At 45.5% G+C, this 12,605-nt stretch overlaps 1 protein-coding gene across 4 annotated transcripts in view; it reads left to right on the top strand.

Moving 5' to 3' along the window:
* The window catches only part of ZDHHC14 (zinc finger DHHC-type palmitoyltransferase 14), a 276,640-nt gene extending 264,400 nt beyond the window's left edge, over nt 1-12,240 (top strand). For 2 of the 4 annotated variants that reach the window (XM_067701681.1, XM_067701683.1), the window contains exon 9: nt 11,009-12,240. In XM_067701681.1, coding sequence (XP_067557782.1) covers nt 11,009-11,362 — 354 coding nt within the window. In that variant the 3' untranslated portion in view covers nt 11,363-12,240. Of the gene's footprint in view, nt 1-10,963 lie in introns of all 4 variants that reach the window. The other 2 variants (XM_067701679.1, XM_067701680.1) reach the window with 1 other exon arrangement.
* The last annotated feature ends 365 nt before the right edge of the window (nt 12,241-12,605 follow it).

Below are 12,605 nucleotides of genomic sequence, written 5' to 3'. Positions count from 1 at the left end.
GGCTTCGGTGGTATAAATACAATATTAACAGGAGTGCAGGGGGAGGAGACAGTCCTGCACGGGCAGGGCTGGCACTAAGCAGACTGTGAAGCCGGACGTGTCTCCGCCCCAGCCCCTCTCTCCAGTTCATTCATGCTCCCACTGCGTAGTGTTTACCAGATCCCACAGCTTACCAGCACGTAGCATACCACATGCCCTTCCAAGGCTGTCACATGGATAACGCACGCTGACCCTGTGAGGATGCTACTAATTTTATCCCCATTTTACAGAATGAATAAAACAGGCACAGAGAACTTCAGTAAATTTGGCCAATTCCAACTTCACACTTCGACCCCAACAGTCCCTGCTGTCAACCCTACACTTTGCTGCGCTGTAGCCGTGAATGCTGTGTGTAGAGTGACTCCCTCCCATATGCTTTCAGTCGCCACAGCCCGTTATCCTCACCCTGTCTCTCCTGTCAAAATCTGCTCTTTGCAAAAGATCTGTTATCAATCATCTATACGTTAAAGGGAATTTAAGCCGAATTTCAGGATATATGAATTTTAATTGTGAATGAAAGTTTTTACCCTCTATTAAAAACATTTCAGGCAATAATAAAATAATAACTGAATGTTTAATGCTGTTTGTTCAGCGCTATATCCCCATTGTCTAGGCTAGTTCCTATGGTAGTTGGTCTCGGTGAGTGTTGGTTAAATGAGAAAGAGAGAGAAATTGACTGTGTGCCAGCTGGGCTACATTATCATCTCATTTCATCCTCACAGAACCACCTGATGTGGGTATTCTAATTGCCCCTTTGAGGAGACTGAGATTCAGGGATGCTAAGTTTGTGACATAGCTAACCAGTGGCTGGGCTGAGTTTTCATCCTTAGCAGTCTGACTCTAAGGAAAGTGCTCTTCTTTAACCATATACCAAAAGTTTCCCAGGTGGGAAGGTCTTATGGAGCAGAGCGGCATGAAGTCTCCTCCCAGGGCTGTGAAATCACATCACCCAGGGCTTCCATGCAGAACGATGATTAAGCTGCTGTGGTCAGTCACAAAACCAGCTGTGGAACTGAATGTAACCACTCCATAATCTAACCTACAATTGGACCAAGCAAATATCTATGAAACTTCAGTTTCTGCTCTGTTACAAATGACAGTGTTAACCAATGACACATTAACTCTTCTTTTTTTCTCTTCACTTGCTTCCCCTAAGCCCAAACCATTTTGCAGCACTTTAGTCTGTGTTAAAGGTTTGTCCAGGTGGAAACATCAGTACCCAAGTAATTATTGACCTAGTCCAAGGGTGATCTCCACTATTAAACTCCTCAGAGTTCACTCAGTTTCTTGGATCTGCAAGTTATCATTTTTCATCAAATTGGGACATTTTGGCTATTATGTCTTCAATTTTTTGGGGGGGGCCTCATCTCATTTTCTCTCCTCCTGGGACTCCAATTACTCATATGTTAAACCATTTGATATTGCCCCAGAGGGTAAGTCCCTGAGGCTCTGTGCATTTTTCTTCAAACTTTCTTTCTCAGCTCTTCAAATCGGATGATTTCTTTTTTTTTAAACATTTTTTATTGGAGTATAATTGCTTTACAATGGTGTGTTAGTTTCTGCTGTATAACAAAGTAAATCAGCTATACGCTTACGTATAGCCCCATATCTCCTCCCTCTTGCGTCTCCCTCCCACCCTCCCTATCCCAGCCCTCTAGGTGGTCACAAAGCACCGAGCTGCCTGTGCTTTGCAGCTGCTTCCCACTAGCTATCTATTTTACACTTGGTAGTGTATATGTCAGTGTTACTCTCTCACTTCGTCCCAGCTTACCCTTCCCCCTCCCCATGTCCTCAAGTCCATTCTCTACATCTGTGTCTTTATTCCTTCCTGCCCCTAGGTTCATCAGAACCTTTTTTTTTTTTTTAGATTCCATATATATGTGTTAGCACGTAGTATTTGTTTTCCTCCTTCTGACTTACTTCACTCTGTATAACAGACTCTAGGTCCAGAAATTGGATAATTTCTTCTGATTTGTCTTCATATTCACTGATTCTTTCTTCTGCCCTCTCCAATCTACTGTTAAATGAATCCAGAGAATTTTTCACTTTGGTTGTTATACTTTTTAGTTCTACAATTTTCATTTGGTTCATTTAATTTATCTGCTGAGTTTCATTTCTCTACTGAGATTCCCTATCTATTTACTCATTGAAGCCATATTTTTCTATAATATTTGAACATTATTATGTTGCTTAAAGTCTTTATCTGCTAAGCATATTTGGGCTGTCTTGGGTTTGGTGCCTTTTCACCACTTTTTTTCTTAACTCTAGGTTACATTTTTCTATTTATTTGTATGTATATTGATATTTTATTGGATATATTTTGGGTAATATATTTGTAGAGACTGGATTTTGTTATCTTCTGAAGTGTTGATCCTTGTTTTAGCAGGCAGTTCAATTAGTGGCTAATCATCTTGAACTTGTGTAGGCTTGTATTATATTTTGTTAGTACAGATTTATGGAAAGTCCAAGATGTTTCTCATGCCCCTCTAATTTGAAGGAGCTCAACCTCCAAATTCTGTCTCCCTCAAAGATCTTGTCAGGGTTTGATTTAGCCATTGTTAGGGCCGGTCTAGGGTCTTAGTTTAGGGCATGATTCTTACTCCTAAGGTATAGCCTTCCTAATGTGATAGCTGGATGCCAGGCATGTTAACAAGGTATTGGGGGTGTTAATGAGATCAATGTCCCCCAGCACTACTTTTCTCAACTTCTAGTATCTCTATGCCTCTCTCAGCCCCGTTATAGCTGTTGTCTCATAAGCCTGGGTTGGGGGGGTTGGGGGGTGAAGGGGGAAGGGACTCTTCCTGCACATACACAGCACAGCTACAGACTTGTGTGGGAAACCCCTACTAGCATTTCTGGCCCCCTTCTGTGCACAGCATCGTCTTCTGCAATGCCCTGCCATACAGATCCAGCCACTCAAGCTTCCTTACCCTCTGATCTCTGCTTTCTCTACTCAGAAGAACTTCTCTGCTCTGTTCAGCCTATACCATGGTTGGGAAATTCTTCCCAAGGAAAGGGCTGGTTGACTGTGGGGCTCACCTGTGAGTTTCCCTCCTCTCGGGGACTGCAGCCTTGCATTGTCTGTTGTGCACTATTGGAAACTGTTTGCTTCACGTATTTTGGCCAGTTTTATATACTTCCTTGTACACAGAGGCAGTACTAGTCCAGTGTAGGTTATCCACCATTCCTGGGAATAGAAGCCTTATCTCTGTGATTAAAGGGCATTTTGCAGCCAACATTGCCGTATTCCCCCATTTTTGCTACCCGCTCTACTAGCAGTAAATACTGACTTAGCCGTGGAACATGATTCCTCTGACCTAGAAGTGTTTCTAGTGCTCACCTCAAAGGAGGAGCATTTGGAGACTTTATATTTAGCACCAGACTTGGCATGTTCATTTGCAGAGAAAGGAAAGGCTGGAGGGAAAGAGATTCTAGGTATCTTGGGCCAAATTTTTGCCTATTATTTTATTATTAAAGTCTAGATCAGAAAGGCGTTTCCTGAATGATAGGAAAAGTGTTCCTAGGGAAATTGTACTATTTTAGAAATAAAAGTAAAGGCTTTAGCCTTAGATAAACATACTGATAATTGCAGGGCAGAAAAATTATGTAAATATTGATAGATAGCTGGCAGCAAAGTACCCATAGAGGTCTTATTATCTGAAAAATGGGAAAATTCACTGTTAACTTACCATCTCACATAATTGGGGGATGGGGATGGTTATTTAGTAACTAAGTGATCTTCCCTCTACTACAGATTCCCAAGAAAGAAAACGTTAGAGAAGTAATGAAGTGACATCTAAGGTATTTAAATAGTGCATGTGACCCCAGTATAGCCCTTGTCATCTGAACACCCATGAAATTCTGAGGATCCACACTGGAATTTTGTGCACATAACCCCAGTGTCAACTGAAGACCATGTTTTAGTTATTCCTATTTTCCTCATTATTGGCTTTTATTATTACCTTATACTGAAGGTCTTTCCATGACAATGTGTCTATGCACAGTCATGACATTCAGGTATGGTCCACTTTTTAGTGTGCATATCTCATTTGATGGTCAAATAATTTAAGTTCTGTATGACATCAGGATCATAGTTTGTTTAAAGCCGGCACTTGTGATCCTTTGGGGTCACTTGCTAAACACAAAGATAGTCTAACCCTAACCCTAACCCTAACATAGTACATAATTGTTGGATTTTTTTTAATCATTTGCTATATTTACTTAACCTCATTTTAAATCCTCTTAATCCAATATCAAAACAAGATTAAACCTAGCAGTTGCATGATTTATTAAACTAGTTTCACAGAAGGACTCTTCATGCATAGTCTGAAAAATCAAATATAATAGAAAAAATAACTTGAGCAAACTTAAATGATAATGTTTTAAAAAAGAATAAAGAGGAAGCACTCCTCCTAACCTATATTTTAGGTGGATTTTAGAAATATATAGTGTTTTTATTAAAGTAAATGAGCATTCATAAGACCCCAGAACATAGCTTCACAGCCAAGCAGAAATAACTGATGCCCAATGCTAATACTTTTGAACGAATTGGAGCAAAAGAAGTAAATAATTTTACGTATTCTTAGTTTGTATATAAGACCATCTAGAAAACACCTAGCTTTGGTTTTGGCAGCCTTTAATCTGTATGCTAGGATTATTTCAAACAAGAAGTCAGCTAGAGTAAAATAAAATGCATTCCACCATGAGCAATTTTATTTGAAAACCTGCAGAAACAAAACTAACTTATCTCTATGGTATTTTTAAACTGTAACATTAAGTGATAATGTGTGTGACATCCAAACATCTGAAACCATAAGCTTCTTTGCAAGTTAAACGCCAGTGCTTCATTTGGGCAGTAAGTCAGCCAGCTGTCAGTGACTTACTGCAACCACAGCAAATGCTCCAGCACTCCAGACAGTATTAGTTTTATGCTGCCAACAGAAGGGTCTGTCCATAGACATTCTTAAATGCAGTCATGTTTCTGTTCTATTAGTAGTCAGCACTTGGATGACTTTTGACCTAAAAAATGACAATTTCATTTGGTTCAATCTAATATTTGATAAATATGAACCGTTAAAGTGTTGTTTTGGAATGAAAACAGTGAGTTTCTCAATTTCCTCTTCATAGTGATGGACTGTCACTGTCCAATCTCTGGCTGCTTGCTTGTTTCTCTTTAAGATTATATAACTGGTTAGATACATTGAAATATACCTCATGGCTTCTTGGTGTTAGTGCTGGAATATAAGCCCTGTTCCAAGTTGTGAGAGAAAAAAAGTGAGCAGTGATGTCTCCCTCTACTGGTTGAAGATATGAGTCCTTGAATGAACAGCCAGGAAGGCGGGTTGGTGGCGTAAAAAGGTCAAAGAGAAAAGTGGGGGGGGGGGAGAAAAGGAGGAGAAGAAGAAAGCGAGAAGAGGGAAAAAGGATAAGAGGGAAGGAAATCAATGAAGGAAAAGATGGAGAGGGAAAGAGAAGAGAATTAGTGAGGCCAGAGAGAAAAAATTAAGTAGAAAAATCAAGAAGAAATGGGCAAATAAGGATTAGAATGGGCAAATAAGGTGTAAGGACATTTTTTCATGGGTCATCTTCACAGTAACCCTGAAAATATTGGCTGTTTTGTCCCTTGAAGTTCTTGAAGTTCTCATATGGGAATTGCAACCAATGATGGTTTATTAGCCCATCCTCCTTGGAATTTTGGCAGTGTGCAAAATGAGGAAGAGGCTGGACTTTTTTTTTTTTAAATCAGATATCCCCTAGTCATTGAGTTTCTTCTAAAAAGATGTCCAAAACATGCAAAGTTAATATCATGAGAATTATACGTTCCACTGGGTAGAGTGGAATTAATTGCACTTTCCTTGATTGGAACCCATTTTAGTGTCCTGTTATGAACCAATAGGAAGATTATAACACAGTATCCTGTGGAAGAAAGCCTGGTCCCTGGGCGCCCCAAATGGGAATGGTCTTCTAAATAGAAATCAGTTTAAATGTGGCAAACTATTTTCAAAGCTATGGGTTACAGCAGGATTTAGACACTTAGGTTCATGGTGGTCCCAGCAATCTTCTCACTGATACAATCTTGCCGCAAGGTAAACTGGAGGAGGGGACAGAGTAGGTTCATTATTAATATGAAAGCAGTCCCTATAACAATGGAAATATCCACAACTATACTCAGACAGTCATCTTTTAAAATATTTAAACAAATCCCTGTAGAACAGGTGCTTAAAGTCGGATAACACAAGTCACTGTTGAAAATAGTCATTTTGAAAAGATTTGTGACATTTCGATTTTTAAAAAAATTAAATGGCTTAGGCTAAATGTTTTCTTCCACATATTTAAGTCCTTAAGCTTTATTCCTGGGAAACTGGAGCACGTTTTCAACAGCGTCCTGGCCATGAGGCTGAGGACGGATTTGCTACAGTTTTAACGTGTTGTGGGTTTGGCCGCAGGAAAGCACCAATAGGTGTGTGCAGGAGTGGACCCAGGTTTGGAGGGGCCTGAGTCATGCAATCTGGAGCCCTTTTTAAGAAAAAAGAGGGACTTCCCTGGTGGCGCAGTTAAGAATCTGCCTGCCAACGCAGGGGACACGGGTTCAATCCCTGGTCCGGGAAGATCCCACATGCCACGGAGCAACTAAGCCCGTGCACCACAACTACTGAGCCTGCACTCTAGAGCCCGCAAGCCACAACTACTGAGCCCGTCTGCCACAACTACTGAAGCCCACGCACCTAGAGCCCATGCTCCACAACAAGAGAAGCCACCGCAATGAGAAGCCCGTGCACCACAATGAAGAGTAGCCCCCGCTCGCTGCAACTAGAGAAAGCCTGCGCTCAGCAACGAAGACCCTACACAGCCAAAAACAAATAAGTAAATTTATATAAAAGAAAAAAAGAAAAGAAAAGAATATGCAAGACAAAACAACAAGCAAGGCCTTAGAAAGCAAGCAAACAAAAGGCCCTGGACTTAAGCTCATAGCTTCAGAGTAAACCCACCTCCAGGTGCTACCTAGCAAGGGCTCACTCACTGCCCAATGTGCATAGAAGCCAAGACCATGGCACCGGCTTTTGAAGAAAGAAAGAGCTTTATTGCAAGGTTGACTCTCAAGGAGACAGGAGGCAGGACTCAAATCTGTCTCCTCCATCCAGGTTTCAGGCGAACTTTAAGGGGTTCAGGGAATTTCAAACTTGGAAGCTGTTTAGCCAGTCTTGAGTCAGTCCATACAAGCTACTCGTGCTGCTGGAAGCCAGGTTTTCCTTATTGAAAGACTTCTGACTTCCCAAAGGGCTCCAGTGGCAACACTTTGAGTTCCACAAACTTCTCTGAGTTCCATAAAGTGAAAAATTCCCGGTTCTGGGTTCATCCTGAAGACATGGGGTCCCGTCTTGCACATGCGCAGTGCTGTCTCCGTAAAGAACTTGTTTGATTAATCAACAGCCTATTTAAGGAGGCAAAACCAGTTTATGCTGTGCTGTTTCACAGGTGTCTCGTTTAAGTCAGCGCGGGGATGCTTTAGGGCAAAATCTCAGAGGGCCCCTCAAACTCCACATCGACCTCCCGGCGAACGTGAGCTCTAAGGAACTTCACAGAGCACTGTCGGCAGCCCTTTTGTCCCAGGGTTTTCTGCTGGGTGCCCGTGAGCTCTGCTGCAGGGCATGGCTGGAGAGGCGTGACCAGGGAAGGGGAAAGGACACCTGACCGGAGAGACAGAGGGAGAAAGAGAGAAAGAGAGTGGGGAGCCCGCCTCTCCCCCGTATGCTTGTGCCGCCTGACCTTGGGAATCTCCTCCAGCTCTGACCTCTAATCTATTGAGTTGGTCAAAAAGTTCATTCGGGGTTTTCCGTAAGATGGTACAGAAAAACCCGAATGACCTTTTTGGCCAGCCCCAATATTTTCCCGTGAGTCTGGAGCCAGCCAGTCAGAATTGCTTGGGCTGATCCCTAAAATAGAATTTGCCAATCAGTTTTCAATTTAAGAAAAAAAGGCTTTCTTCTGGTCAACAGAGACCAGCAAATCTAGTTTGCAGTTTCATCTTTCCCCAGAGCTGGGCGTGTTGTGTGGACCGAGGTATTAGGATGAGTGAGGGCTCCAGAAAGAAGAGTTGAGAACAAGATTCCATCATCCAGGAAGGGGCCAGGCTTGAGAGCAGGAGCTCTCTGGCTGGGGCAGCATCTCAGCCCTGGGGTCACGGGCAGGGGGCGGCGGCTCAGAGGCTGCACTGAGCTACAGAAAATGGAGGCAACGCCAGAGCAATAAATGGTGATTTTCATAAAATGTTCTTTGCAAAGCACAGTATATCCAGAGCCCTGGGAGACTTTCCAGAAGATGCATGTTTAATCAGGAAGGTTGCTCTTCTCCGCCTCTGCTCTGTCAAGACTGAGCCGATGTGCTGAACGGAACTGACAGCATTGGAGAGCGTGAGTGGACCCGAGCTGTCTGCAGCTCCGACAGCTGTGCTGTCCCACAGCAGCAAGGGTCCCTGGTCCCTGCCCCGAGCAGAAACTCCCTGCAAGAGCAGAGAAGGCTACGCAGTTGCCCACTGGATAAGTACTGGTGTGGCAAAAGATTCGGGTGACGACTGGGAAAATGCAGACACTAAATGACTGTCAATGCCTAACAATCAGCCCCTTTCAAGCACCTTTTAATGGCATTTTTGTCTCATCCGAGTAGCCCTCCACCCACCCCCCAGCCCTTTCCCACCCTTCTCCTAGCTTCTTAGCGTCCTGAAGTTCCCTTGGCTGGAATGAAGCCATCAGAGAAAAGCCAGGATTTGCTTTCCCTTTTTAAAGCTCCGTCATGAGCTTTACTCTTGTCTGAAACCAAGGTCTTTGAACTTCTAAAACCCGCAAATTCCTCAGAGACGGTGTCTCTTCCACCTCCTCTTGGAGGATTGGGGGCCGGCTGGGGGATGGCCCACCACTCATGATTTTAGAAAGAAACCCACGTGGCTAGGAAGGACACACACACTGAAGCAGAAGAAGTAAAAGAAGTGTGACTTCGGGAAAACTCTCTTTTCCCCTGAAGGCTGCGTTGCATCGTTTGGTTTGCTTCTGTGCCTGGAGGCCGGTGAGTGATGGAAGTTCTAGGTGTGCGTCTGGGCAGGAAGATGGCAAGGTCCCTCCATCACAAAGCTATGAGTATGTGGTTCAATGGTAGCTCTAGAGTTCAGAAAAAAGAGAGTGGGGATAATGGACAAGTCACATTTCTTAAGCACCTACTAGCTGTCGAATGTGCGGTGGTGAAAAGGGGTTTGCAGTCAGACGATCCCAGTCCCAAACCCCAGATCCATCCCCTACTTTTATCTGTAAGGTCTTGAGCAAGGCACCCACCCATACGAGATGCATCTGTAAAGAAGGGAAACGTGTTTGTTCTAAGAACTTCTTCAGAAACAGTGGAGCGCCTCGCTTATTGCTCAGACGTAGTCAGGATAAGCTCCCCTAATAGCCACACCTGCTCCTGAAACTCGGTAACAAGTCACCGCACAGACTCAAGTTCAAGATCTCCGAGTTATTCGGAAACTTGCCCACAGCTCAAGGGAAGGGTTTCAACAGTATCAGAGACCCAAATTCCCCCAGCTAGAAAAATGTGTTTCCACTATTTCCTTTGCCCAGCAGGTAAAGTTAAACAAAGGACACGAGATTAAGATTTAAGAACACTTCGAAGAAAATGAAATATTTTGTAAAATGTTGACATTCTCTTTCACAGATTAAAAAAAAAAAACAGCTCAATTAATGGTTCTCGAAGCTGTTGAAAACTTAGCAGCGAGGAATTCTAAGGCTTTTACCAATAGTCTGATCAGGCCCTCAGGGGCTTCTGTTGACCGTGTCTTTTTCTTTTTGTGTGTGTGTGTGGCATAATACATATAAAATGTACCACTTTAACCATTTTTAAGTGTACAGTTCAATGGCGTTAAGCACATTCACATTGTTATCCAACCCTCACTACTATTCATCTCCAGAACTCTTTTCTTCTTGCAAAGTGAAACTCCATACATTAAAGAGTAACTCCCCAACCCCTCCCCCTAGACCCTGGCAGCCACCATTCTACTTTCTGTCTTTGAGTTTGACTCCTCTAGGTAACGCATATAAGTGGAATCATATAGTATTTTTCCTTTGTATCTGGCTTATTTCACTGAGCATGATGTCTTCGAGGTTCATCCATGCCACAGCATGTGTCAGAATATCCTTCCTTTTTTTTTGCGTTACGCGGGCCTCTCACTGCCGCGGCCTCTCCCGTTGCGGAGCACAGGCTCCCGACGCGCAAGCTCAGCGTCCATGGCTCACGGGCCCAGCTGCTCCGCGGCATGTGGGATCTTCCCGGACCGGGGCACGAACCCGCCTCCCCTGCATCGGCAGGCGGACTCTCAACCACTGCGCCACCAGGGAAGCCCAATATCCTTCCTTTTTACAGCTGAGTAATACTCCATGTCTGTACAGACCACATCTTGTTTATCCGTCCATCTCTCGATGGACGTTTGCTTCCACCTTTTGGCTATTGCGAATAATGCTGCTGGGAAATGGGTGGACAGGCCCCTGTATTTTTAAAACAATGTGGTAAAAGTGGTTTTCAGCATAGAAGTAGCACTGGCCTTAGGCCACTGCAGGTGGCAAGGCCCGTGCCTCTGTCCACGGGAGTGTTTTTAAATTAGGTCCTGTCTGCGAACAGGGGCCGGGGCGTCAAGCCTGCGGCTGCGTGGTACTCCCAGGACACCTGTGGGTGACTATTAGTTTGAGCAGCTGTTCAGGAGCCAGGTGTCTCCAAATGGAACTGAGCTACTGTGCACCCTCTCTGCCCTCCCTGACCCAGGTGTCACTAACGGGTTTCTCTCTCTCTTGTATCCCGCCCCTCCCTGCCCCCTGTGCCCCCTTCCCTCCCCACCCCTTGCCAACTCCTCTCGCCTCCTCTTTGCTGGCTCCCTCCCGCTCTCCAGTGCGACCAAGACCAGTGCATTCAGAGCACCAAATTCGTTTTGCAGGCCGCGGCCACGCCCCTGCTGCAGAGCGAGCCCAGCCTAGCCAGCGATGAGCTGCACCTGCCCGGGAAGCCGGGCCTGGGCACGCCCTGCGCCAGCCTGACGCTGGGGCAGCCCACGCCGCCCTCCTCCATGCCCAACCTCGCCGCCGAGGCCGCGCTCACAGACATACTGCCCCTGAAAGAGGAGCACGTGGGCCACCAGTTCCTGACCCCGGAGGAAGCGCCCTCGCCGCCCGGGATGTTGGCGGGCAGCCCGCTGGCACACAGCCGCACCATGCACGTCCTGGGCCTCGCCAGCCAGGACTCTCTGCATGAGGATTCGGTGCGCGGCCTGGTGAAGCTCAGCTCCGTGTGACCGCGGGGCCCCGGCCCGGGGGCTGCAGACAGCAGGAGCGACGGACGGACGGCCCCACCGCGACTTCCGGCGACCCAGTGCCGGGGTGGCCACGACGACTCCAGGTCCTGAGGCAGGAAGAGCCCTGGGAGAAAAATCGGATCCTCCTCTGATGGCAGAGGAGGGCAGGACCCAAAGGCTAGCAGCTTGGTTCCATTTGAATTTTCTGCCCCACCCTGACCATTCTGATAACGGTGGAAACAGAGACGTAGCTGTTTTCAGGTGTTTGGAATATGGAGGGTGGGCGTGGGGAGGGAGGAGCCTCCGGGGGCCCCCAGTCGGAGTCTGGGCGGAGAAGAGGCTGCCTGGGCGTTCCTCTTGCTGTTCTGGGACAGATACACGGAAGGTTTATGACACTTGTGGCCGGACTGAAATTGCACTTAAGTGTTATGCTACTAATATTTGAAACAGACATGCCATTCCATTTGTTAATTTAAGAAAAACCTAAAGGGAAACAATGACCAGATGTGGACTTGCATGCCACGCTGCAGTCTGTTCACGGTGGTGATGGTATTGAAAGGCAACTGCTGCTTTCTTTCTTCTTCTTTTTTTTTCTTTAATTTTGTGAATTCTCAAGTGCTGTTTTATGGGAAGACAGTGCAACAAACCAAGACTAATGGACCACGCCATCCGTCGCCAGCTTCTTCAGCTTAATTCTACATGGGTAGGTGGCGCGCCTGGGCTGCGGAGGGCTGCCGGGGTTTTATCCCATCAAGCATCAGTTAACCTTCTGTTTAGTAGTTAGCCAAGGTGTTGTGTTGTACCACACCTGCCACAGTCTTCACCTCCTTGTGTGACCAAACTCCTGTGGACAGCCAATAAAAGGACGTCCTCTGTTATTTTGGATCTGTGTACAGTTATCCTTAACAGCTGAAATGACAACACCGTCACCCAGATGGCCTGAGGGGAGTTCAGTTTTATTGAAGTATCCCTAGGGAGGAATGGTCCCCAAACAGTCAAAACGTCAAATCTTTGAATTGTGGGGGAACGATGGGATGATTTCTTAGGTAAAAGAGCAACTTTCCATCAGTTTTTTTTTTTTTTTTCTTTTCTTTAGTTATCTCTTTCGACACGGTGTTAGTGGAGTTTACTCCCCGTTTACAGATTGGCCCATGGCAGCGAATCTACGGCGGGTTGTAGGGAGAGGGCTCAGGGAGAAGCTGGGCTCAGGGAGAAGCTGGGCTCTGGAGCCTCTGCTCTGCTC

This window comes from Pseudorca crassidens, chromosome 13 (assembly GCF_039906515.1).
Source record: "Pseudorca crassidens isolate mPseCra1 chromosome 13, mPseCra1.hap1, whole genome shotgun sequence".
Lineage (NCBI taxonomy): Eukaryota > Metazoa > Chordata > Mammalia > Artiodactyla > Delphinidae > Pseudorca > Pseudorca crassidens.
Note: the sequence above shows the minus strand (reverse complement) of the source record. Positions and strands in the feature narration are given on the sequence as shown.